This window comes from Gopherus evgoodei, chromosome 1 (genome assembly GCF_007399415.2).
Source record: "Gopherus evgoodei ecotype Sinaloan lineage chromosome 1, rGopEvg1_v1.p, whole genome shotgun sequence".
Taxonomy (NCBI): Eukaryota; Metazoa; Chordata; order Testudines; family Testudinidae; genus Gopherus; species Gopherus evgoodei.
This window is the reverse complement of record NC_044322.1, coordinates 19,506,411-19,531,600: the sequence shown is the minus strand read 5'-3', so window position 1 is coordinate 19,531,600 and position 25,190 is coordinate 19,506,411. Positions and strand designations below refer to the sequence as shown.

General features: G+C 39.9%; 1 protein-coding gene across 3 annotated transcripts in view; it reads left to right on the top strand.

Moving 5' to 3' along the window:
- Positions 1-21,976, top strand: part of GRM5 (glutamate metabotropic receptor 5) — a 370,943-nt gene extending 348,967 nt beyond the window's left edge. The window contains exons 9-11 of one of the 3 annotated variants that reach the window (XM_030559067.1): positions 6,545-6,640; positions 8,289-8,450; positions 18,943-19,030. In XM_030559067.1, the coding sequence (XP_030414927.1) occupies positions 6,545-6,640; positions 8,289-8,418 (226 nt within the window). In that variant the 3' untranslated portion in view covers positions 8,419-8,450; positions 18,943-19,030. Of the gene's footprint in view, positions 1-6,544; positions 6,641-8,288; positions 8,451-18,942 lie in introns of all 3 variants that reach the window. The other 2 variants (XM_030559048.1, XM_030559058.1) reach the window with 2 other exon arrangements.
- The last annotated feature ends 3,214 nt before the right edge of the window (positions 21,977-25,190 follow it).

Genomic DNA, 25,190 nt, shown 5'->3' with positions numbered 1-25,190 from the left:
TGAAATTGTGCCACTAAGCAATTGTGTTTATATTCTGTTAAAAAAACCCTGAAGTGTTCAATAGTATATAACTTATTTTAGGCATTGCAAAACTAGTATAATATAAGGGAGTGAGATCATTTTAAGCCAGTCACTGCATGATGGTACAGTATGGAAACATGCCATTAGGGTATGCAAGTTATTGCACTACTGAATTTCAAGGACTTTAGTGAGTTTTGTAGCTCAGTGTAACAGATCAAGTGAATATTATTAAACATTCTTCAGAGTTCTGTCTTTACCAGTTTAAAACTGTGCAGAACTCTCCATGCACAAAATGTTTGTTTCTGTAATCTAGTGTGAAGGGCAGAGCTTATCCTGTTGCTGTGAAATGCAGAATCCTCATCATTTCCTGGTGACAGGGCCAGATAGTATTGAAAAATATTGTGCGTGTATGAGCTGACACTGTTAAAATTTGTCACTGTCTGGGAAGATGGAGGATTAGTTTTATGCAAGTTTCTAGATAAATTCCAAGCACAAATAGATTAAAAAGCACCATTAAAAAGCATCATTAAAAGCAACTCTGGCAACAAAAGGACAGCACTTCATCAATGCTTAATTATAGACTTTAAATCCATGGATTATTAACATTATATATTACATTGTCTCTTCCTTACATGACACATAAACATACCATGCTTATAGTTTGCTAAGAAATATACTCCACATGCACAGAAAACCAGAATGAGGCAGTCATTAATCCTGAAAATGTTCAGAGAACAAACTGAGGGCCAGGTTCAGCAAAAGCACCTAAGCAGTAATTTTGTTTCATTGAAGACAGTCCAACTTAAGCATGTGCATAAATGCTTTGCTGAATCAACACCTGAAGGACACAATCAGTCTTTTCTGGCCATATGATTCTGCAGGCCAGATTTTGGCTTCCTTTTATATGGATACCAGAAAACACGAAACATATGGCCAATGATTACCTTGAGCCCTGCCTAACCTGAAAAATCCTGGAGAGTCTGCTCTGCAACAGGAGTCATGGAGGGGAATGAAGGAACTTGGCCAATGAGCCAGGAAGCAATCAACATGTTCACATGCATGCTTCCCCAACATAGTCCTGACCCCTGTGCAGAGCAAAAATGTAGTCAAAATCCTAGAAGGAAACAAATTCATGAGAGAAGCTTTCTCCAAAGTGTTTACAACCAGATTGTAATTGCACCAATTGAGGTCAGCGGTTACATCATTTCCCCCATAACTAGAATGCCCTCCCCCCACATGGTAAGAATATTTAAGCATTTGTCTAGACTAGAGTTTATGGCCCTGTTTTGATATGAGTTAGCTGGTTGCCAGTCAGCTCAAATTCACCAACACTGTCAATCTCAGCGTAGACACTTGGCAAACATTTAGACACAAAGGTATGTGATTTACCCTAGTGTGGAGTTAGGGTCTAGTTCAGAGGCTTATTCAAACTGTTCAAATCTTGGGAGCCTGCAAAATGTACCTGGAACTCTCATGAGAACCAGTGTTCTTACTGCATTTTAGTATCTTTTACTTCTCTCGATCATGAAATGAAGAGGTGGATGAAATTTTATTTTAAAACTTCGAATACAGATTAATCAAACATTCCAGGAGGTTCACAAAGTCTTGGTTTGGGTTCCTCTCTAGGAATGGTCTACTGCAAGGCTGTTTGTGAAAAAAGGCATATTTTTTAACCATTTTGTCCATTCCTAAAAATAATGGCCAGATCTGACTCCATTTTTTTTTTCATTATGCCCATTGAAATGTCACCTTTTCCATCCCTCCAGGCTGCAGTTTTATGAGGACATTACTTCTGCCTTGAGAAGGAAAAACGTTGATCAGAGATGCTGTCTTTCTCTATGATTAATCAGGACCAAGCACACTGTTGGCATTCAATAAATCATAACAATAAAATACCTGTATGGTAATGGAGGAGCCATTTAAAATGCATATGGAGAGAGATTTATATCCGTTCTCTACTCTCCTACCCCAGCAAATTATCCGTGCTTTGTGGTGAATGAACAATGGGCTAAATTCTGCAGTCCCATTTAATCCTTATTCAGGCAATGGAATTCAGAGACTGATGATGAGAAGGATTTTGAGACAGGGAAACATTCTGACATGATCAGAGAGATTGGTTCTACTCTTTTTAGAAAGCATAAGAAAAAACTAATGAATATTACAGAAAAGTAGATCAAGATCTTCTATTTACCCTTTCTCATAATACACCAGGTATCAGCAACCTTTGGCATGCGGCCCATCAGGGAAATCCACTGGCGGGCTGGGACGGTTTGTTTACCTGCAGCATCCACAGGTTTGGCTGATCAGAACTTCTACTGGCCATGGTTCGCCATTCCGGGCCAATGGCGGCTGCGGGAAGTGGTGGCCAGCACATACCTTGGCCCATGCCGCTTCCCACAGCCCCCATTGGCCTGGAACAGCAAATTGCAGCCACTGGCAGCTGCGATCAGCTGAACCTGTGTACACTGCAGGTAAACGGACTGTCCCAGCCTGCCGGCAGATTTCCTTGGTGGGCTGCATGCCAAAGGTTGCTGATCCCCGTAATACATGATAAAATGACAGCCAATGAAATGTAAAGGTGGCAAATTCAAAACTAATAAAAGGAGAAAGTGTTTTACATAATCCTCAATCAATCCATTTAACTCATTGCATCAAGATATTGAGGCCAAGAACTTAGCAAAATTCACAAACGTTTTAGATGTGTAGGGATGTAGGGAGACCAAGAATATCCTAAGTCATTATATTAATCTTTTTTTAATTTTGGAAGGGATAGAAACCTTCATGCTTCAGAGCATAATTCTACCAGTTACCCCATAAATGCCTACTACAAAGTTTCTTGCACCTTCCTCTTTGTAAGTGGTACTTCTATTCTGTTCTATTTTACAGAGGCCCCCTGCGTTATGCAAACCCAACTTAGGCAAATCTGCACTTTTGCAAAAAGCTTCATAAGCTAGAAATAGAAGGGTTTTTTTGTTTTGTTTTGTCTAATTGTCAGGTATAAGTTTCCGACTTATGCAAAATTCAAGTTATGCAAGGCGTTCCGAAATGGAACGCTTGTGTAAGTCGGGGAGCAGCTGTATATAGGTTTTTATACCGTCCTCATAACCAGAGTATCTGAGTGCGTTCCAGTAATGCATTAAGCAATGTGACTACATGTCTGGCAAGTGTTATTCTCTCCTCCTCTCCCCAAAAGGTGAAACGTTGCAATGGAGTGCCTTGTGGTAGGGTATTTTTATTATTCTTATTTATAAATATGCCTGGTGCTATGTGTTTATATTAGACAAAACAAGGCCAAAAAATGTGCCCTGCACTTGACCATTCTCAGTGCCAGAACTGCATAGACCACTGGTCTGATCCATGATGGCAATTCCGTGGCTTTCCAGTGGCTCAATTACTGCTAGTCTTCAATGGGAGTTTTTATCTGAGAGAGGACTGCAGAATTAGGCCATTGTTTTCTTACACCTGAATATCCTACTTAGTGTTTTCTATCTAACATCAGCAGCTCACACTATATTATCATATTTTCTTTCAGCCTGCAAGCAAACTCTTCTCTCCATCATAACCTACTGATCACCCATAGAAAGTGCAGATCACCTTTAAATTCCCTCTCTAAGGTCAATGGGAATTTTGTAAATGGAGTGAGTGCAGAAGTGATCTGCCTGATGGATTACTTTTGAAATTTCCTACTATTGATAGGATTGTATGGTGCATATCATTGTATATAAAACACTCCTACCTCTGGATGCAACTCACCCTTGTTCAGAAAACCAGCAGAAAACCTATATGTCCTTATGCCCACAAAATATAGCTTAAGTGGTACATGGCCCTTCTACTGACCCTCTGCATAGGAGAAAATCTCTCTTACCCTTTCTGCTGAATAGAGTCATCATGATGTTTTATAGTTCAGGTGCTTGCCTAAAAAAGAAGAAATTATCTTGACAACAAGTAGTTAAGTTGAACTTAGCTGTATTTATGACTGTATTTAAAGTGAAAAATAATTTTTGCATAGAACTTCTTAATGCTAACTGAAAATGTATATTTGAAGGGGTTTTTGTTTGTTTTTTTGCTTTCAGATTTAATATATTTTTTAAAAATCCTTTGCATTTAATGACTAGGATGAAAAACAAAACTTTTTATAGTATTTCCAAATAAAGACAACATTGGGGCAAAATCAGGCCCCACATTCACTGCCCTCCATTGGCACAGAAACCCTATATCCTATAGAACCTCCATGGTTCCACTGCATGCAAGCATGCAGACTCTATTGAAGCCATGCAGAGAGACTCACAACTTTTTTGTGCTCTTTGATGCTTTTTCTCCATTGTAACATGACTAGGACTTTAGGAAGTAGGTTAGGGAGAGATCTGTCCAGGGGGTTCATAATGACATGAATACATTGGCAAAAATTAGTGCTGCATAAGCAACCATGGAGCAGATCCCTTCTTTCAGGTCCTTGACGTAACCCTTGATCATATCAAGACTTCTTTCACAAGTGTCATCGGGTCTCAAAAAGACTATAATCATTGGGATCTCCCCAGCAGTCTTTCCAAGATCCAGCATCCTGATTATCACATTTATCATGGGACCTGGGGGACAGAAAATTATCCTGTTTTCTTTATCTGGGCTACAGGTGTCCCAGCCTAGGTTTCTCAGTATGACATCACCAATCAGGATTACTTATCTCCTCTTTTTTTCTGGTGGCTACGTTTCACCATTCAGCTCATAGTCAGTAGTTTGACCTCTAACCTCCCTGGGTTGTTCTTGGTCTTTTCCTCCTTCTGCCTTGTGGGGAGCAGAGTATCTGTTTTGGATACCAAGGTTAAGTGTGTCGATATTTCTCTCCTGTGTTTCCTGCCCCCTTTCCTCCATGATGTCACATTCTTCCTCCTCTTATTTGCTCCTCTCTTGTCTGTGTGATTCAAACTTTTCCAACTCTGAAAACTTTTCTTTCTTTCTTTCTTTCTTTCTTTATTTCTTTCTTTCTTTCTTTCTTTCTTTCTTTCTTTCTTTCTTTCTTTGTTTTCTAAGGTTCCTGTACAAATGGAAGTGCCTGTGTGATCCAATTTGACTCCCTTTCATATCTTTCAGTGATTTCAACTGCTGTTCAAGCCCCTCCACTTTTTCCTCCACTGTAGGAATCAACTTGTAATTCCGATGTATGTATCCTGCATGGTAACATTCATAATTGGGAGCACGTCACATGCAGCACAATGGGTTACCTTGGAATCTTTGGTAGTGGTTCTTTTTAGCATTGTCGCATCTTCCTTCAGGATGGTGCCTCACTTGTTAGAACCTTTAAATAATGCAAGAGTTTGCTACACTGAGCACATCCCACATGGCAGTCTCCAGCTCACTGCTACACTAACTTTTTGGCTGATCTATATTAATTCCTTCCTTTGCCACTCACTGTGGCACCGTTTCCCTACCCAGCATTTACTGGAACTGCCACTCAAAGTACTGCTCCCTTTTTGCTTGCACTCAGATTGTTGCTGTCTAACTGCGTTGCTGGCTTTGGATTAGCCGTTTGCTACTTGGCTTTCCTGCAGGTTAATAAATTGGCAACAAATTAGCTATACGGTTATGTTAATGATCATGTCATGTTAACTAACTCGTGTCAAACCAAACAGATTTGCTTTAAAGAATTTTGCTAAATGTGAGTGATGCAGATCATGGCATCTGACGATGGAATATCACAAGCAATTATTTAAAGAGAGGGGACCTAATTTTCAGTATGAGTATCTCTATAGGCTTTCTGAATCACAAATTCAGGCATTTAAATGGATACTTGAAGCCATAGAACTTGAACAACTAGGGTGAAATTCACCACTGCGCAGAGAGCCAGCGTAAGACCTTTGCATTAAGTCCCACTGTAATTCTGTTTTGAGGACATAAGTGGTGAACAGGCCTTGCACTAATCCCCCACTTAGGGATGAATCAGACCCGTGAGTACCAATTGCTCATCCAAGTGTGAGCTATGGACATTCACTCATAGTGTTAAATTGTGCTCAAGGTGTATCCAAACAAGGGTCAGTGTTCAGGCTTCCCAAATGGAGAGAAGGAGTTAGATGCTGCAGAGATGCAGAGCTCAGTGCTTTAGGGAGGGATATTAAGGTACGAATGAGAATTCAGGCCTTGTTCTTTGTGACCCAGGGAGCAACTAGTTAACTTCTCTTAGCTCCTTAATTTCAAATTCTCTATCCCTTAATCTTCCATTTGGTCTGTGCATCTGATTTACCTAGAAAGAAAAGGCTGGTTTGGTTTTAACTCTGCAGAATTACTCCACTCCTGCTAGAGCAAAGAAAGTGCTTGAGCTCATCTGTGCACTGCTGCTTGTGTTGAGCACAGGCCTGGAGGGCTTATGCAGCTTCTCCAACACCCCTAAGGCGGGCTGGTGCAATATTCACCATTGCAATAGCAACCTTCTCAAGTGTGGCATTCTGCACAGCAGCTGTAGCACAGGGTGGCAGCTGAGCACACAAATCACTTCTTTCTGTTTGCTCCTGTTGTTGTCATGATTTGTTAGGTACAAAGGCAGGAGGCTGGCCCAGCACAAGTCGGAAATAGAGTGTTTCACCCCAAAAGGGAGTATGGGAAATGGTGGGAGAGCTACAATGAGCAGGTAAGCAAAGAGTGGAGTGGCCTGGGGGCAGTGTGGTATGTCTGTGAGCAAGAGGAGCACCTCTGGGACAGTTCTGACCCAGATCCTCTATCTGTAATGACTGTTCATCCCATAGAGTATGTCCAAAAGAAAAAAGCTTGGCCACCACTGGTTTACATGTTATGTTTGATCTGCAAAAATGCACCATGTTCATTTAGGTGATCGGAACTACTTGTCATTCATGATGTTGTCATAACATGGGGCTCTTGTCAAGACAAACTTTAGACCTGATCATACACCCTGGGCCAGCCCATTAGAAGGTAACAATAAGCAATGGTAATACAGTATCTAGCTATCAAGTAAGTAAATTCTGAGTTCTATCTAAATGTGGATCATACTTTATATAAAGGGTTACATTAATAAATAGTTTCTAAAGGGTTAATGAAGAGAGCTAGTTGGGAAAAAATCGATGGAACTGTCAGAATTGAAATGTTTCATGGGAATGTATTCATGTCAACAAAATTGTTAATGGAAAAGCTTCACAATCATTCAAAATCAAAATGGAGCCTGGCTCAATTGTTTAGTTTCATTTCAATGTTCTTGTTTTGTGTAATTCTGACTGTTTTACTTCATTTAGATTTTCACATTTCATTTTGACTTTTATATTAAATGTTACTATTATATTTCTATATTATGTTTAATATTATATGTATATTCACTTTGGGTAATATTTTATATGATATTATAATGTTTTTACATTAGTGAAATGAAACATTTCAATGATTTTTTCCCCCATATATCCCAATCAAAATATTTCAAGATTTTTAATTTTCATCCTAGGTTAGGACAAAAACAAATACTGAAATGCTGGAATTTCCCGTGGGTTGGAAATTCCATTTTCCAACCAGCTCTGTTAACATATGATTAATATGATAAATGTGTTACAGGCGAGTAGCATGTGTCATACATGGTTATAAGCACATCGGTAGAAGGTAGTATAGATGATTATAAGACATAATAATAAGCAACTGTTAAGATTCTACTGCAGTCTATAACAATTTGATTTACCACTTCTTAAAAGATGTATTTAACCCTTTATAAACAACTTAGAAATGTACCCTTAACGTAATACATGACCAAAGGGGTGAACAAAACATACCTTTGGCTTTACTGATTTTTGTACCAGGGAGCCGTCCTGTAAGTGCAGGAAGACATTCCAAGATGCACACCACATGATGTTCCCATTGTGTTTAACAATGCTCACTCAAGCACACAAGGCATGTTATTACAACAATGCACTCTCTAGGGATCCTGGCTGCTTAAATAATGTCAGCACCATTCATTCACATGTGGTTGTTCGAAATTTATTGACACCTGCTGTTTGTTTGTCAACCTGTCTGTGTTCTGCAGTCTGTTCTGTGGGAATATTTTTAACTTGCATTGCCTGCAATTAGATTTGTCTTTTTCTTAAAAGCAAGTTAGAGACAGTGAATAAGAGAGAATTGAAGAGGAAACAAGTGCATGTAAATGTGAAACAATTGTATTTCATTTTACATAGTTTAGTTCCCCTTTTTACAAATACTTTACACATACATATATATAAACTAATGTATAAAACTGTATATCTATATATATATATAAACTCTCCCTATATTTTATATCTTCACAGTGAAGAATCTATGTGCATTCCAGAGTATAATCCATCTGAGCCAAGTAGAGATGAGAAAGAGGTTCCTGTGAAAGATGATGCCCTAATAGTCAGAAAGACTGGAAACTTTATCAGTGTAATACTTCTATAGCAAGACTGTCATTCATAAGACCTACTCAAACAGTTAAGAATATTTGTTGTTTACCAGATATTAGATTTGTATTTTATGGCTGTGTTTTGTTGTCTCCAGCCATACTAGCCCGAGCTGTGGTTCTATCAGCTCTCAGAAGCTAACTAGAGCTGGAATTGGCTAGGATGGGAGACTTCCAAAGAAAACATAGGTGCTGCAGAGTGCAGTGTAGGTGGTGTTCTTCCTTTTCAGTAAGTATCAAACCTGTATTTAGAGGCACAGTGATGCTTGAAGTCTTGAGGAAACATAGAAACACGGCTTTGATTATTTTGGGATGATTAAAATATCCCAGCAGATTTTTTTTTTCACAACTGTAGGGGGTACTGACCAAATTACAGTTACATCTTTTTGGTTTAAAATACCCCATGTTGTTTCAATTACACATTATTCACCTCTATAAACCTCTTGTGCAGTATTGCTATTGTATTCCAAACTAGACGTGGGTACATTTCTGAGGTGGATGAATTATCCTTATATTTGCATCTTATAATGAGGTTTGGGTTTCTTCAAGATGGAAAGTGCTATCTAAATGTTAGCAGTTATTATTTTTGTGTTACTGTATGCAAGTTACTCTATATGTAAGGGGAGTTAATCTGTTCTGAATCACATACAAGCATCTTTCACCTACATCACATAAACATCAGTTATGAAATGGAATGTTTTATGAGACTGTCAGAAAGTAGGAGTCTTGGTAACATTGCTATGATTTAGAATTTAAATTACTGGCTTAATTAAATGCAACAAATAAGAAGCTGATTAATAATTCACAAGTGATTTTTCCAATAATGACATAAATCCTATGTGAATAAATGTCTCTGCAATAATATATCAGTCAAGCCATACACCCTAAATTACCTCCATGCTAGATACTCTGTGCAGACTGGAAATAATCAGACTGGAAAAATTCAAGATGAGTCTAGAGACTGAAAACAAAATCCAGGTAGTGCTAAATCTTTCTCCCTATTCTGCATGGTGTATGGGTGTGGGTGCGGGTGATACTCATTTCTGAGAGATGAAATGGACTTTCTCCACTTTTACTCAAATAGATATTGTAAATGGTGTAATGTAAAGCCCATTAAAATCAAAGGAGAGACTGCCACTATTTTCCATGGGCTTTGCATCAAGCCTCAGCTAAGCAGGGATGAAGAACTGTAAAGAATACCTAGCTCCTTTAGGAAGTGGAGTTGATGGTTCGATAGGTGAAACTCTTCTCTCTCTGAATTGCACAGACTTGAGATGATTGAGCACCGCGATGCTGCAAGTGCCATATTTCAGACAGAAAATAAAACACAGGTCCTGACCGCTTGTGTTAATGAGCAGTCTCAGGGTCATCTCTGTAAGTGAAGAAAAATGTTAACTCTGGGGTTCTGACCAGTTTCCAGCTTGGGTAATTATATTAGGCCTACTAAAAATCCCCCAGTAGTTTCAATTAAATAACATATATTTCACTTCCTGTCCTAAACAGCTGTGTATTGTTAAAACAGATGCTGTGATTTGCCTCGGTGGTTTGTATATCTATTTATAATTTGCTTTGGGTTCCTTTGGGATGAAAATTGCTCTGTCAATATTGGCTGAGATTTTCAAATCTAAGTTATTTGGATACCCAGTTTCCATTAAAATTAGCAGGAATTGGGTGTTCAGATCCCTCAGGCAGATATAAAAATCTCAGCCATCAGTTTTTATAGGATGGACCCTAGACATGTGCAGAAGACTTTACAAGCTTGCCAGCCTAGCAAAGAGTCTGACACTTCCGGGGGTACTCAGCATTGTGAGGCACCTTACTAACACCGGTCCTGAGCATGAGGGAGCCTTGTCTGTGGCTGCTGTGGGTTTGGTTCTCCAACTCCATCAGCCTTTGGCAACACAAGCATGGCCTTCCAGGCCTCTGCAGGCCTGCATTCTCTGTACAGGTCAGTGATAGGGCTCTCCAACCATCCCTCTGGAACAGCCAGGCCCTGTTCCTCTGACCATTCTCAGAATTCACAGATCTGCTACTCTCTAAGAATAGCCCACACCCGCTTACCAGTTACACCTCAGTATACTACTCCGCTCAACTCCATGCATCTAAGAGCTGTTACAGTAAATACAAGAAATTTATTTAACAAGAGCAGAGACTTGAGAAGAAGCAAGTAGACAGAATGAAAACAAATAGTTACATGTAAAATAAAATCATAACTTACTTTCTGGAATTCTAAACGGAACTAACCAGATATTTTCTTGGGCTGATGAAATTTAGCTCACCCAAAGTTTTTACAGTGGTTTTCAACTGGGCAGGCTGTGACCCTTCTTTCATAAGACAGAACACGCTGGCAGTTCGTCTCCTCAGGATGTCCCTTTGCAGTCTTAGATATAGTTCCAATGGTCCATTGTCTTGTAAACAGGGCTTCCTCTTGCTGATTTATTTCTTTCTGTAACCTCCCCCTTTAGAAAAATCTCACAATCCCTTCCTTAGCATTTTGTTCAGACTGTAAATCGGCACCTATTGTGAACCATACAATACTCAATTTACATGTAGCCAGACAGATAGATAAACATCTCTTGCCTGTTTCCAGCCCCAAATCGTTGGCCTTGAGAATATATATTTTCCTGTATAGATATGTAACTCTTTACATGTCATCTGTAAATACATGTTACAATGCTTATGAGGACCAGTGTGACCCAGGCTTTTAGCAGAGACTTTACATGGCAGTATCTTTGCTATGGTGAATCTTCTACGAGGTCCCTGGGTAACAGGAAGTGTCTTGAGGAATAATATGAACCAAGTTCCTTGTTCAGTGTTAGAAGAAAGCAATTCTTTTTCATTCTTTGCCATACACTTGTGAAAGATCTGCAGTGAAACTGTAATGGGTGAACAGCTTCCTTGGGAACACAGGCTAGGACAAAATGGATGGTTGCTTTCCACTATTCAGTGTTCATTTCCAGTCTGATTTGTTTGGTTACCTCTTATGTTTACAAAGCACACAGCGTAGGAGTCATTTAAGCTGTATGGCTTGATGGATACGACACTAGTGGGCTACTTATGTACAATGGAATTAGAGTGTCACTGGGCAGCCATTCTGCATAAATGGACCTTGGGGTTACAGTGGACGAGAAGCTGGATATGAGTCAACAGTGTCCCCTTGTTGCCAAGAAGACTAACAGCATTTTGGGCTGTATAAGTAGGAGTATTGTCAGCAGATCAAGGGATGTGCTCATTCCCCTCTGTTCAGCACTGGTGAGGCCTCATCTGGAGTACTGTGTCCAGTTTTGGGCCCCACACTACAAGAAGGACGTGGAAAATTTGGAAAGAGTCCAGCGGAGGGCAACAAAAATGATTAGGGGACTGGAGCATATGGCTTATGAGGAGAGGCTGAGGGAACTGGGATTGTTTAGTCTGCAGAAGAAAAGAAGGAGGGGGGATTTGATAGCTACTTTCAACTACCTGAAAATGGGTTCCAAAGAGGATGGATCTAGACTGTTCTCAGTGGTAGCAGATGACAGAACAAGGAGTAATGGTCTCAAGTTGCAGTGGGGGAGGTTTAGGTTGGCTATTAGGAAAAACTTTATCATTAGGAGGGTGGTGAAGCACTGGAATGGCTTACCTAGGGAGGTGGTGGAATCTCCTTCCTTAGAGGTTTTTAAGGTCAGGCTTGACAAAGCCCTGGCTGGGATGATTTAATTAGGATTGGTCCTGTTTTGAAGGGGGTTAGACTAGCTGACCTCCTGAGGTCCCTTCCACCCTGTTATTCTATGATTCTATGGAGGAAAGAATGATGTGACTATTTATTCACTTTATTTGCTGTGTTTAATAAAGCTGGTCATTAAAATCTTAACCAATCTAGACGGGAGGCATCTCTACACTTGCCACCACTTCTCTCCTGCTGATTGTTCAGAGGCAGTTGGAGCTGTCAATCAGGGTGAGCCCAGGGGGCCTGCCCACTAGTATTTTGCCAGAAATGTCTGTCTTTGCTCCATTCAGACCTCACCACCACTTCAGCAGTGAAACACTTTGTTCTTCCATTCTATTTTCCTTCTGTTGCTCTCCATTTCCCTCCTGCTACTCCCCCAGTTACTGCTCTCTCCTCCTCCACACCTGGGGAAGCTCAGTGGGTGGGCAGCTCCAGACTGCAGTATGGCAGGGGACCACTCACGTTCCAGGTACAGGGGCTCTCTTTTCTCCTCAGCTTCAGGCCCAGCCTGTGTCTTCAGCTCACAGGTACCACAGGCTGTTGGAATTTGATGAGGAGGACTCTGCAACAGCCTCCTCAAAGCAGCACTCAGCAGGCAGCAGCAGCAGCTGCTGAAGAGAACAGGAGACCTGGCACTGAGCCAAAATGCATTCATTCCAAGACTGATCCCAACAGCAGCTCAGTTGATGCAAAGTAAGATCACCAGCAGTAAAACCAGGCTAATGCACCTGCCAACAACCACACACGATTAAGGAGGGCAGATGAGTAATGCTAGTAGAGGACATCAGAGGTGCTCCTCTTCTATCCTGTGCCCCATGACCTCTACCTCCTCAGAAGTACTGTTTTGAATATGGCTGTTACACACGCAAGCAGGCCTCATCCCTACGCTTCTGGGAACCCAGCTCAAAAGTGTGGTTTGAGCCTGGTTTAAAAAAGTAAAAGAAGACTTAAAAGAGGCATATTGTATGAGCAGTGAAAGAGCTCACCTGCTTGTGTGGGTCTTCCTTCAGAAGCGATCCCGAGCATTCAAACAATTCATTAAATCTAAGGAGGAAAACAAAAAACAAAGAAATTCCTCTTCTCTTCTTTTCCTGGACTTCCACGCTTTCTTGGGAAGACCTTTCCCTCAGACAAGAGGGATTCCTTGAGTCTCATTCAGAGAAATATAGAGCAAGATCCAGGGCACATTTCTGCCCAACCCTGGATAACAGAGTAATTCAGAACAAAGGCAAAACAGATAGATAGCAACCGACCAAAGCCATCCACACAGAAGTTCCAAAGGAATCTAGAAGCATCAGCTTTACAGTGCAAATGGCCAGGATTCCTTTGGTTGTCCACCAAGTTGAAGGAAACGGTCATTGCCAGCAGTGCTGTTTTCTAAGAGACCAAGTGGACAGAAAGGTTGAGACGACACCCTTGAGAAACTGTACATTCTCTGTAGGCTCACTGGAGCTGTCCATATAAGCCACTTAGTTCACCCAAGTGTCTGTAGCATGGTGCAAGGAGTTGGATGGGTGGCAGTCTTCAAAGGATAAAGGAACTTAGGCATTTCAAAAATTTCTATCAGCCTGAAATTGCCGATTGCCCAAGTGACCAGTGCCAACACACACACAAAGCTCCAGTCAGGAAAAGCCAATTACTAGATAAAGTATCTAATATTTTTCACCAGTTTTTCAGAGAGAATGATTATTTAGAGAGGTCGTCAGAAAGGTGATGGCAGAGAACTCTGAGAAGAGACTCTTGTTATCAGTTTTCTTTGCATTTGAAGAATCTTTCTTGGCAGAAGGTTGGAGGGGCCTCTGATTAAACAGATGAAGTAAGACAATGCCCTAACGACATTAGTTGCATAAAACAATATGACTATTTCTGTTCAAGTCTGTATGTGGGCACACTAGGCTAGGAACAGAAATGACTAAAGTCAATTTAGGTGCCGACTATAGCTAATTGAGTTTACTCCAGAAACAAGACCGTCCATACCTACACTTGCACCGAAATAGCTAAACCAGTTTTAACTGAGACCTTTTCATTTCCGTGAAGGTTTGTGTTCAGACCAGGACTTTGTCAAGACTTGGATAAGAAATCCAGAAATACATAACTGAAATCAGCAAAATAATTTTGGATTTTCAACAGTGTAACTGAGGACTGAATCTGGTCTGTATAGTTTTAGGCAGCATTTAAAAATATAGTTTCATTTTATTCTGCTTTCGAGAAATATACAGTTTTAAATGTGTAGCTCTCTGTTTTAGATTGTCTCATAAACATGGAATTCCGTGGGTTTTATGTATATTTACATACTGTAGCCAACAGATGTTAGCAAGAAAATAAATGACTTATTTTCAGCTTGCACTTGCATACAATAAATTACCCACTATTAATAAGAGAGGAAGACTGTATGTCCACACAGTACTACTAAGAACTTTTCACCAAATTACTTATATCAAGCTCAAGTAATCCATGGGAATGACAATCTTGCTATAAAGTTAATAGAGAGTTTCCAGTTTATGTGTCAGTATGTTTTCTTCTTGTTTATCCCCTCCACAAAGCACAGTCACTGCCCTCATGTTTCCGTTGCTGATTCTATGATGGCAGTTGGCTAAAGAGTGTTGCCCGTTCTTTTAGATATCAAGAAACACAAGGAGAAACACAAGGAGCAGAATTTCAGTTACATCAACAAAAACAAAGGGCAAAATAATATTTGCTAAATTAGTAATGCAGAAAATATAGAGGAGAAAACATTAATTTGTATTGGCTTCATTTCCATTTTTTTCTTTCTTAAAGACATTGGTTTACTAGTCATAAATAAAAAAATATTGAAAGCCCAGTTAGAAGATTAGAAAATAAAGAGTGGAAGAGAATAAGGAATGTACACAAGCCATTGTCATACCAGAAGATGTGGACACTTGGAGAGGGAAGTTGTGAATGTTAAGGATTTCAAAGACCCCATTTAAAGCCTTAAATTTCTTATTCTTGTTAGGTCATGGTAAGCCAGACTGGCTGAGAATAAAATTTATTAGGTGACAGGTTTGTTTTGAGGAGATCTTCCAGTATATAAAACTGAAGTTAGCCACCTTGTAAAAAAGAAATATAAATCACAAAAATGTGCCACCACTAAATACCTTTCTTTGCAAATAAATAAATAAATAAATAAATAAATAAAAAAGTGCCCAATGTGCATTGTGGGCTATATATTGTGGCACTATCTCAAAGTTTGCATCACTGGATTGTAATCAGTGACCCATCCAGTGAAGCACAGTGGAGCCAAAAGATCTGCACGACAGAGTAGCATATTAATATATATTCTGTACTCCACATTCTGGCATTTATTTGGAAGCTGAAAAGAGTAAATATACTGTCCCTATGAGAGAAACTGAGAGGAAGCAAGGTTTCTTAGTGAGACGAATCCCTGATCTAGAATATCACTGACCAAAAGGTCCCCATCACTCAACAGAACATGGCATGATCTGGCCCAATAAATGTAAACAACTGTTTGTGATATTCCATTAGCAGGCATCATGGTCTATGTTGTCCATGTGTATCTATTTATTTCTCTATAAAGTGTGTACTTTGTGATGTGATTTAGCTAACTTGGCAATATATAGTTGGAGTAAGAATTGAAAAGGTGATACTTTAATCAGTCCTGCCCCTCCACTCACCAATCACAAGGTGGATCACACAGCCCTACCAAGCGCCACACCACCCTCAAAAGAAAAAAAACAAATTACTTTTACAGAGAGATTAGCAAGCTCAGTTCTTCTTATGACATTATTAATTTTGCATTAGGTCATAGAATAGGAATTAGGAGCAGCAGGATATAACAGAGAAGCTGGATGTCTGAAATTAATGTTCTAATTATTGCTGAATGTACTGTTGTTGACTTTTCATGTCTGGGCTTTTTTTAATGGATAAATTGCTATTCACTTGGTGCATGCTAAATTCAGCAGGTTATAACATGGGACATGAAATAGCTAAGGGCCAAACCATTCAGGTCATTCCTCAGGAAAATTCCATAAGTAGCCAATGGTCCTTCTTTTAGTCACAGATGCAGCTAGATTGAGCCTTTACTTCTACCGCTGTGTAAGGGATAGTGCACAGCGGCATCAATCAGGTCTGGCCCACAAGAGAGTCGCAGCTGCTCCATGAAAGAGTTAATTTGCCACTGCAGCTGTCCCAGGTGAAAATTACTTCTCCTAGTTTCTCTCCTCCTCCCCTCCCTATGCTGGCTCAGCTCTTCACTCCCACCCCTCTAATTCAAGATGCTATCAACTTCTCTACTAACTTGTCACAGAGGTGCAGGGGCTCAAGAAGTCTACTTGCACCTGGTCCAGCTCAGTAACCCAAGAGGCCACGCAGGTAGCTGGGGGAATATTACTCCTCTTATTTCCCCTTTATATCTCTTCACAGCCACATAAGGCTGGTCCGGCATCTGGCTGTTAGTGAACAGGAATCATGTCAGGCCCTTTGGCTTAAAGTGGCAGTCGCTGTTATGAATCAGAATGACAGAACGGTGAAGAGTAGAATGGATCAAAGCTAAGGATAAGAATGGGCTGTTTCTTCTTGCCCTGTTTAAGGGGCCGCACATTGTTGTGTCACCCAAGGCGCCGCAGAGGCAGGGAACCATACCTCAGGTAAACACAAGTCCTTCCCTGTTCCCTCCTTCCGTCAAGGGGCTAGCGATTTGCTGCTGATCCATACTAGTCACACATTGCTAGCCTCCTTCCCCTGCCTCATGAAGCACAGCTATTCTGATTAGCATGCTGAGAGTGGTAGGGGAGAGAACCAAAGCTCCATTCACTCCCCACCCATTTGCTAGGAATGGGGGAACTGTAGGTGCACAACATCCACTTACTTGTGAAGACCTGATGTTCAGTGAGCTGTGTAGAAGTGCAAAGAGGGCTTGCAGGAGTGGAAATTAGGTTATAATCGCTCCTTATGCAGTTATGCACCCACACAGGTTATCGGACAGCTTAGACTAAATTTGCTTCCAAACAGCTTGTACCCTGGAGGTTTAGGTTGTGTTCGTCTCCTAGAGTTTGTTTGTAAAGAAAAGGTGTCATAGTATGTCATGTTACGTGATCCACTGTATCTCCATATATTGTAACCATAGATATGAATCTACCAGGAGTTCTTTTGTTCACACTCACTAGAAGGTTTTTAGATCCCTGGAAGAGACAAAAAGAGCAAGGAGTGCTTGTGGCACCTTAGAGACTAACAAATTTATTTAGGCATAAGCTTTTTCAATAGCAACTCCCTGCAATCTGAAAGCACCCTATGAAGCTCTATACGAAATTCGCATTGTTCTAATACTGCAAACTATTTCGTAACAAACAAAATGTTAAAGTGTAGTCTCTTCCGGCTTTAATACACATTGTTTAAGATAACTTGTCCTAACACAACCAGGATCTCAAATTTGCTTAACTTTCCAAAACAGTAAATGGTTGTTGCAAATATTTTGTAAGCCAAAATAACTTGTTAAAAATTCTGTTATTTTGTATATAAAACATGCCTGCATGTAATTTTGTATGTATGGACCTATGTTTTTATGTGGACATCATTTCTTAGTCATTGTTTGTTTTTCTGGAGAAATATTTCCATTACTAATGGTCTTTTTTAATCCTGAGAGCCACAGGTGAATGTACGGGCATTATATGGTCATGCCCAGGCACACGCCCATGACCGATCTCACAGAAGGAGGGGAAGAGGTGAAAGGAGCAGTTGCATACCGTGCGTGAGAGAGATCTGGAACTCGCTCACTCTTATAGGGGAGTGTCTTGGTGCTGGGGAGACTCTGAGCAAACAGTAAGGGGAGATGGGCCCGTCTCTGTGATGATGGCCTGAAGGGACATCAATTTTGGAGGAGGGGAAAGCAGGATGTTGCCACTATTTCTCACTGTGTGAAAACTCATTCTGCCATTGGGCCAGAAAAATGGCTCTTGTAAGTTTGTGGGTCACTTACTTCCCTCAAGGACGATCTCCTGCTCTGAGCTGACCTGCAGTTAAAAATCCTGGATGCATTAACTGAGTGACATATCTGACCCAAGGCTGGAAATGAAAACTGCCCACCAGTCTCAGTCTCCAGCCAATGTCACTTCTCTGATGCCTCCAGCTGTGCTCGGGAAGAGCGGATGCATCATGATCCATTCATGAGTTTTGTTCAGAGGCCGAGGTGAGGTGTAAGGGGAAATCGCCACGCTATTATTACACAAATATCTATAATACAAGTATTAGAGCCAGGCTGGCACAACTTCATTTCTCCTGTTCTTCAGTGATGTTTATAAGGCAAGAGACCAGTTGTTATTTTCAGCCTCTGCTCAGACAAGATGGACAAGTGATGCTGCTGGGATTTTTAAATACAAGTCAGCAGCTTCTCCAGAAAGTTGTATATAATTAAATTTCACTGGACCAGACCAGATTGTGGCTGCTCTGAGTTGCCAGGAGTATGATCTTTTTTTTCTAGTTTGGGATTACCTGAGATTAATGCATTGAACAGTCACTTTTTGTACCCTAAATACAAAGGAAGTAATGAGAATCTATATGTTGTGGGAAGTTAATACACCAAGTTATTGTAATCATTGCAAGATGAACATCCTTGTAGCAGATTGCCACTTGTAGTCTCTGCTTAACTGGTGCATGCATCAGTGCTTACTCTTTTCTGTAGCATAATACTTTTTTTTTTTTACCATCAGCTTTACAACGCGTCTGACGTATCAGTGCCAGATTGTCAGCTGTCCGTGTTCGTGATTTAATGAGCTAGTTAAAGTGAGTCCTTGTGATTAAAAGATAAATGTAAGCCATCATCATCTCTCATTTTCATTCGCAGCTCCAATGGGAAATCAGTCACGTGGGCCCAGAGTGAGAAGAGCAGCAGCAGGGGAGCACACCTCTGGCAAAGACTCTCAGTCCACATCAACAAAAAGGAGAACCCTAATCAAACCGCAGTGATCAAGCCCTTTTCGAAGAGCACAGACAGTAGCCGACATAGCAGCAGCACCACATTTCCAGAGACCAGTGCCAAAATGCTTTATGACGTCTCAGAAGCAGAGGAGCAATACCCAGCTCAGTTCCAGCCACAGACCCCCTCACCTATCAGCACGGTGAGCCACAGGACTGCCTCCATTAGCCGAACAGATGATGATGTCCCCACATCCCAGACAGAACATGCCCAGCGGAGCAGTTCCTCCCAAGGCTCTCTGATGGAGCAAATCAGCAGTGTGGTCACACGCTTCACAGCCAACATCAGCGAGCTGAACTCTATGATGCTTTCAACAGCCACACCAGGGGCAATGGTGGCCACTCCCCTCTGCTCTTCCTACCTGATCCCAAGAGAGATCCAGCTTCCTACAACAATGACCACTTTTGCAGAGATCCAGCCACTCCCTGCCATTGAAGTCAATGGTGCATCTCAGTCTGCTAGGAAACCTTCATGTGGCAGCATCAAAGAGGGTACTTCGGAGGCACCAGCGATGAAACAAGATCTTGACGAGTTGGTGGCTTTAACTCCTCCCTCACCTTTTAGAGACTCCATTGATTCTGGGAGCGCATCTCCCAGCTCTCCAGTGTCAGAATCAGCTCTTTGTATTCCATCCTCCCCCAAGTATGACAAGCTTATCATAAGAGATTACTCTCAAAGTTCTTCTTCATTGTGAATGTAGTTCAAGACACCATTGGAGCTCAACAGCTACAAGCAGGTAGAGCGGGGACAGCCAAGCCTTCAAGGTCTCCAGTCTTTACACAAATACAGTGATAGGCATTGGGTCATCATGTGAAGAATGGTGGGGGCAATAGAGAATTATTCGATAAATGGAAACATCGGATTAATTATGCTTTTTAAAGAAACAAAACTACGAGCAGATTTTCGTGGCCTTACAAAACATGGGCTTTTAAGAAACACTGCATATATTTTTGAGGGCTTATAAGGAGTTTGTTAAATCAGTTACATACCAAGTGCTTTGCTTTAGTATAACAATGAACTGTGTGTATAATATATGAAAAAAGTAGACTGTAAGCAACTGTACAATGTTTTCTTTATTTACTCTGAATCCTTACCCAGAAGTGAACCTTGATCTATTATCAAGAATAGAAGACCAAACATTGAATGTACATTTTCTAACAGACTCAAAATCTGGCACCAATATGTCAGGCTCTTTTTTTTCTATGAAGATCTCAAAAAGCAGTAACGTATGTTTAGTAACTACCAAACTTTTGCTGAAGTGTATCATGCTGGTGATACCCTACGTGTAGATAAAAATTAACTGTGGCTTTGCAATGTGTCACTGCAATATGGAGGGCTTTACAAGTGACTTCTCAAACTACAGATTTGTTTATGAAATTCTCTTCTATAAGTATTAAAAGTTCAATTTATTAACATTGGATACACCTTCATTAGCAACAAAATGTGAGGACGATTTCCTGACTCTTTCACCACATTGCCAGCCAATGATGGAGTAGCAAAAAATATTTTCTGGAGCACTGTTTTGTAATTCCCTTATCAGGACAAGTTGTTGAGGAGAATATTATGTTTCTAGCAGTATTATTGAGCTATAGCCTAGCTGCATTCCCTAGTGAAATTAACACATTTTTATGGTCATTCTTATGGTAATATTGCCAGTTAAAATACTATACTTCTTCAGGCTCCCATATCCTTTGCTTTTAAGGAACAGGTGGACACTCTGGTTTTTCTCAGTTATTATGAAGGTAGAATACTGAGAAAGCAGTCTGGATTATGATGAACTAATACTATTGATGGAAGGATTGTCATGATCATAATTCATTTACGAAAAAAACCCTGTGTCAAAATCTGCTTAGAGGTGGTTTAGCTACTCTTCAATAAGCAACAATTTTAACTCTAGTTAGCTGTGGATGCATTGCAGCTATGAACTGTGACAAAAGAAGATTTTCAAAGCAATACAGAGTATATGTTCAAACCAGGGGGACCTAATGAGATACAAACTAACGGAGTCTTTCTTTGTTTCTTAGCATCTCATAGAAGAGGTGAGGGAATTATTGAATTTTTTTTTCCTGTATCAAAGTACAGTTTAGTACACTTCATGCTGCCATAGCACTTTTTAAATACATACAGGAAGAGATTTACAGTTTGAATAGAAGCAAAATAATTTTTGATAGCTATGATAGCTATGTTGAAACAGTGAACACTATAATTTGCTTTCTCCCTTCCCTCTCCCAAGGACACAGCAATCCTCAGGTGCCAAAATGTTGTGTTTTTTCTTATAAATAAGGATAGTATGAAGGGGCAGATGATTAACTGTAATTCAAAGTCAAGTTGATGCAGCCTTGTACAGAAGATAGCCTTGTGGAAGGAAGCCTTGGAATAAGGCTGATGTGTATTATTTTTTAAACCCTGAATCTTATTTCTTTGCAGATCTGCAAATACTTTTCAATCAAAATGTATTTTTTTCAGGCATTTTTTTTTCATTCATGAAAAAAGGTATAACAACTATATGATTAAAAAGTGAAAGAACATTTGTTCATTTCAGCAGAGTATTACTATTCTATTTTTACGTTAGCGCTATCATTATTTTATACCATGAATCCCAGTTCTCCATTCAATTAATTTTTTGTAACAAAATGATACCAGGTTAACACTATAAAATAACACCCTCAGCTAAACCTGATCCAGTACATTTTGCTCAAGGAAAAGTAATTCTTTATTTAACTAGCTGCCTGTGTCTTATGAAACACAGACCTTTTAACTTTTCTTAGTCCATCTGGAAAAATGGGCATTTTAAATCAGGAACACAATATACACTTCTACCTTGATGTAACGCTGTCCTTGGGAGCCAAAAAATCTTACCGCTTTATAGGTGAAACCATGTTACATTGAACTTGCTTTGATCCACCAGAGCGCGCAGCCCTACGCCCCTGGAGCTCTGCTTTATCGTGTTATATCCAAATTTTTGTTATATCAGGTAGTGTTATATCGAGGTAGCAGTGTATATGTTCTTAGTAGGGACTCTAGACCATTATGAAACTATCTGAAATATTGTACATGGAAGATTTGCAAGGTACTGTATATGTTTTCCTTTAACACAGAACTGCTTTGATTCATGGATAGTTTAGGTGGGTGGTTTACCTGCATTTCAAAGGGACTATATTATTGTATTATATATTAAGTCATTGCCAAATATCATTAACAGAGCCCCCCCCCACCCCTTAAACAACTGCCTCAGTTGTATAGCCTGCCTTTCTCATGCTGGCAGGTACTTACACAATTATTCCTCAATGGGATTGCTTGCATGAGAAAGTGATTACAGTGTAAGTAAGGATTGTACAAGTGGTCCCTTAAAATGTGTTGTTAATCAGTTTTCTTTAAGAAAAAGGAGAAGTAAGAAGGGAAGGCTAGCAAATCATGATTCAATATAAATAATGCATTCACTGTTACACAGCTCCTAGGTCATAATTCTGAAGAATCATTCAGTCTAGCTGGCCATAGTTGCTGTTCAGAGTTTGTTAATCGTTTTTATATTGCCAAGAATGCATTCATCCCTAGGTTTAATGATTGGGTAGCACTTCCATCTATTGGTTGATTAGGACCCTAACATTATACTAGCCATCTTTTAAACACTCCTTGCTTTTGTCACTAAGGGTTCACTTTCCTTGTACTCCTGTTTGCTATATAGGAAGTTCTGCATGCACAAGGAATGCAAGACTGGCCCTGTTGAGACCATACTTTTCTTCTCTGATTGACTTCCAAGACTTTGATATCTAATCAGCAATGAAGAATAGCTCATTATTAGTACTAGGCATGGAATGGTAGAACACATTTTGTTGGGCAGGCTGGTCCTTGGAAGATTTACATGAATTTTATAGGAGAGAGGAGAGGTTGTGGGAATAATGAGGAGCAACACAAAGGACTGAGGCATTGTAAGAGTATGGAACTGTAGGGTACCAAGAAAGAGTCTAGAGGATTTGGTGGAGGAAGGGAGAGAAATTGGGGGTTCTAATAATTATTTTCACTGCACCACTAGTATACTATATTCTTTACAGGGAGATGTGAAGACAAGGTCCCCACCTGGAAGACCTCACAGTCTGAATAAACAATGTGCAAGTAGATGATGGGTTACCTTCCAGTTCTACTGCTGGAAAGGAAGTTGTTTACACTGCAGGGGAAACACTAACATTCTTGACAGTGAAGACGCCCAGAAAAAACCACACTTGTTCTGAAGGGCAGCCCTGGGAGAGTGCAGGCCTGACCTCTCTCTGGAAGGCATGCTATTGAAACAAAGTGAACAACTACAGCAGCCCAGCTACAACCATTTGTGTAAAGTACTAGAAAAAATGAGGCAGAACTGTATTTGAAAACTAGCTGTTTATTGTATGACTTTGGAGATGTATCCCTTCTATTTATCATCTAAAAATATTGAAGATACTTTGTGATTGGCCTCCTACAGATATCTTAGACCAGAGGTTCCTAGATCATGGTCCATAGAGCACTTGCTGATGGCTCTTGAAAACCTAGCAAACCACATGGTGCTAGCTCCTTCTCCTGACTTAATGTAGTTGTGAAACTACATTAAAAGACAGCTAAAAATATGTTAAATACTTTCCTTAACTTACTTGGGCAGATATGCAATTGCTGTGGTTGGTACAGGAATGTTTGTGATCACAAATGGAGGGGAAGTCATCTATGTGAGTGTGATTAGGAGGAGAGGTGATCCATGAGTCAATCTCTGGATTATCATGTGGTTCACACTAAAACTTTTGGGAACCTTTACCTAGAGAGCAAAAGAGACTAGATAGAGAACGCAGGTGCAAATGTTGATGCCCGAGAGAAAATTATCTTTATGCTCCACCGACCAGACAGAAGAAGAGAAAATAGGGGAAGATTTTATCGCAAATGCCAGTTTCTGAGAAAAGTCAGATTACTGTGCTTGTGATGAGTAATTATGGCTAGATCGTTATCTCAACAGACACCAGTGGAAATCCACTGAGGTCAATGGAGTTACTCCAGGTTTATGTCAGTGTAAATGAGGTCTGAGTCTAGCCATGACCAGTGAAGTCTAGACATTGACTCTTTACTCCAGCAGGGGATGGTAGGATCCATACACCATAAATAGTTGATTAGATTAATTCTTAAGAGAACTCTTCTAGTTCAGTTGCTAGAACCTTCCCTATGGATTTGCTTTACTACTTTCCTAGCAGGAATCCCTATAGACAAGTAAAATTGTGGTTGGAAATGTCAAAGGTTGTGAGGATAATTTATCCATAAGTAGGAAACAGGTCATGACTTTACTGCAGTTTCCTGATTCCCAGCAAGAGAATTAAAATGTTCCCCCAAGAATCATATGCTACACTCCCAGTATATATGACACATATAGGACACTTTGACTGAAGTCACTTTTTTGCTATGGCTTATCAATACACCTAAGCTTTGAAATCTCTGTAGTTACCATTTACAATTTTATACTGTGACAAGAATAAATAAATAAATAAAGAATACAGATCAGTGAAACGTGAGGGTAAGTCAGAAATTCATCTCCTTGATGAATTGGCATAGGTGGCTGGTTTTCTCTTGTCTGAGCAATGACAGTGTAAACTCTAAATAATAAACAGCTGAGTCACTCTGATCTGCCAAATGGGAATAAATATACTATGTATATTACATGTATTCTTAGAGTTCAATGGCAGCTGCTGGTGGTATTTGTAATTAGAACTCTATATAGAATATAGATGTTTTAGAGAAACGGTGCCAATTCTAAAAGATTTGTGTGGGCTACAAGTGCTTGTAATTACTATTATTATTTTTTTATTTGCTAATAAGTTATTATGAAAATCTGGTTTTAAACATTCTGTGAGTGTTTGTCCCTTTCTTATGTTGCTGCTTATACTATTAAAACAATAGAGAATGTAAAATTATTTTGATGTGAACTGAAAAAGATTTTTCATAAAATTTAACATTTTTATCAGCTTTGGTTTTGCGGTCTACTTGTAGAATGCTTTATTTTAGCATTTAAAAATACATTTGCTTGTTTCTCGGTTGTCTACATCATGTTATAGTTGATGTTTATGTAAAGTCAGGTACTTTTTGAACAGTATTAAAAAAAATCCTGT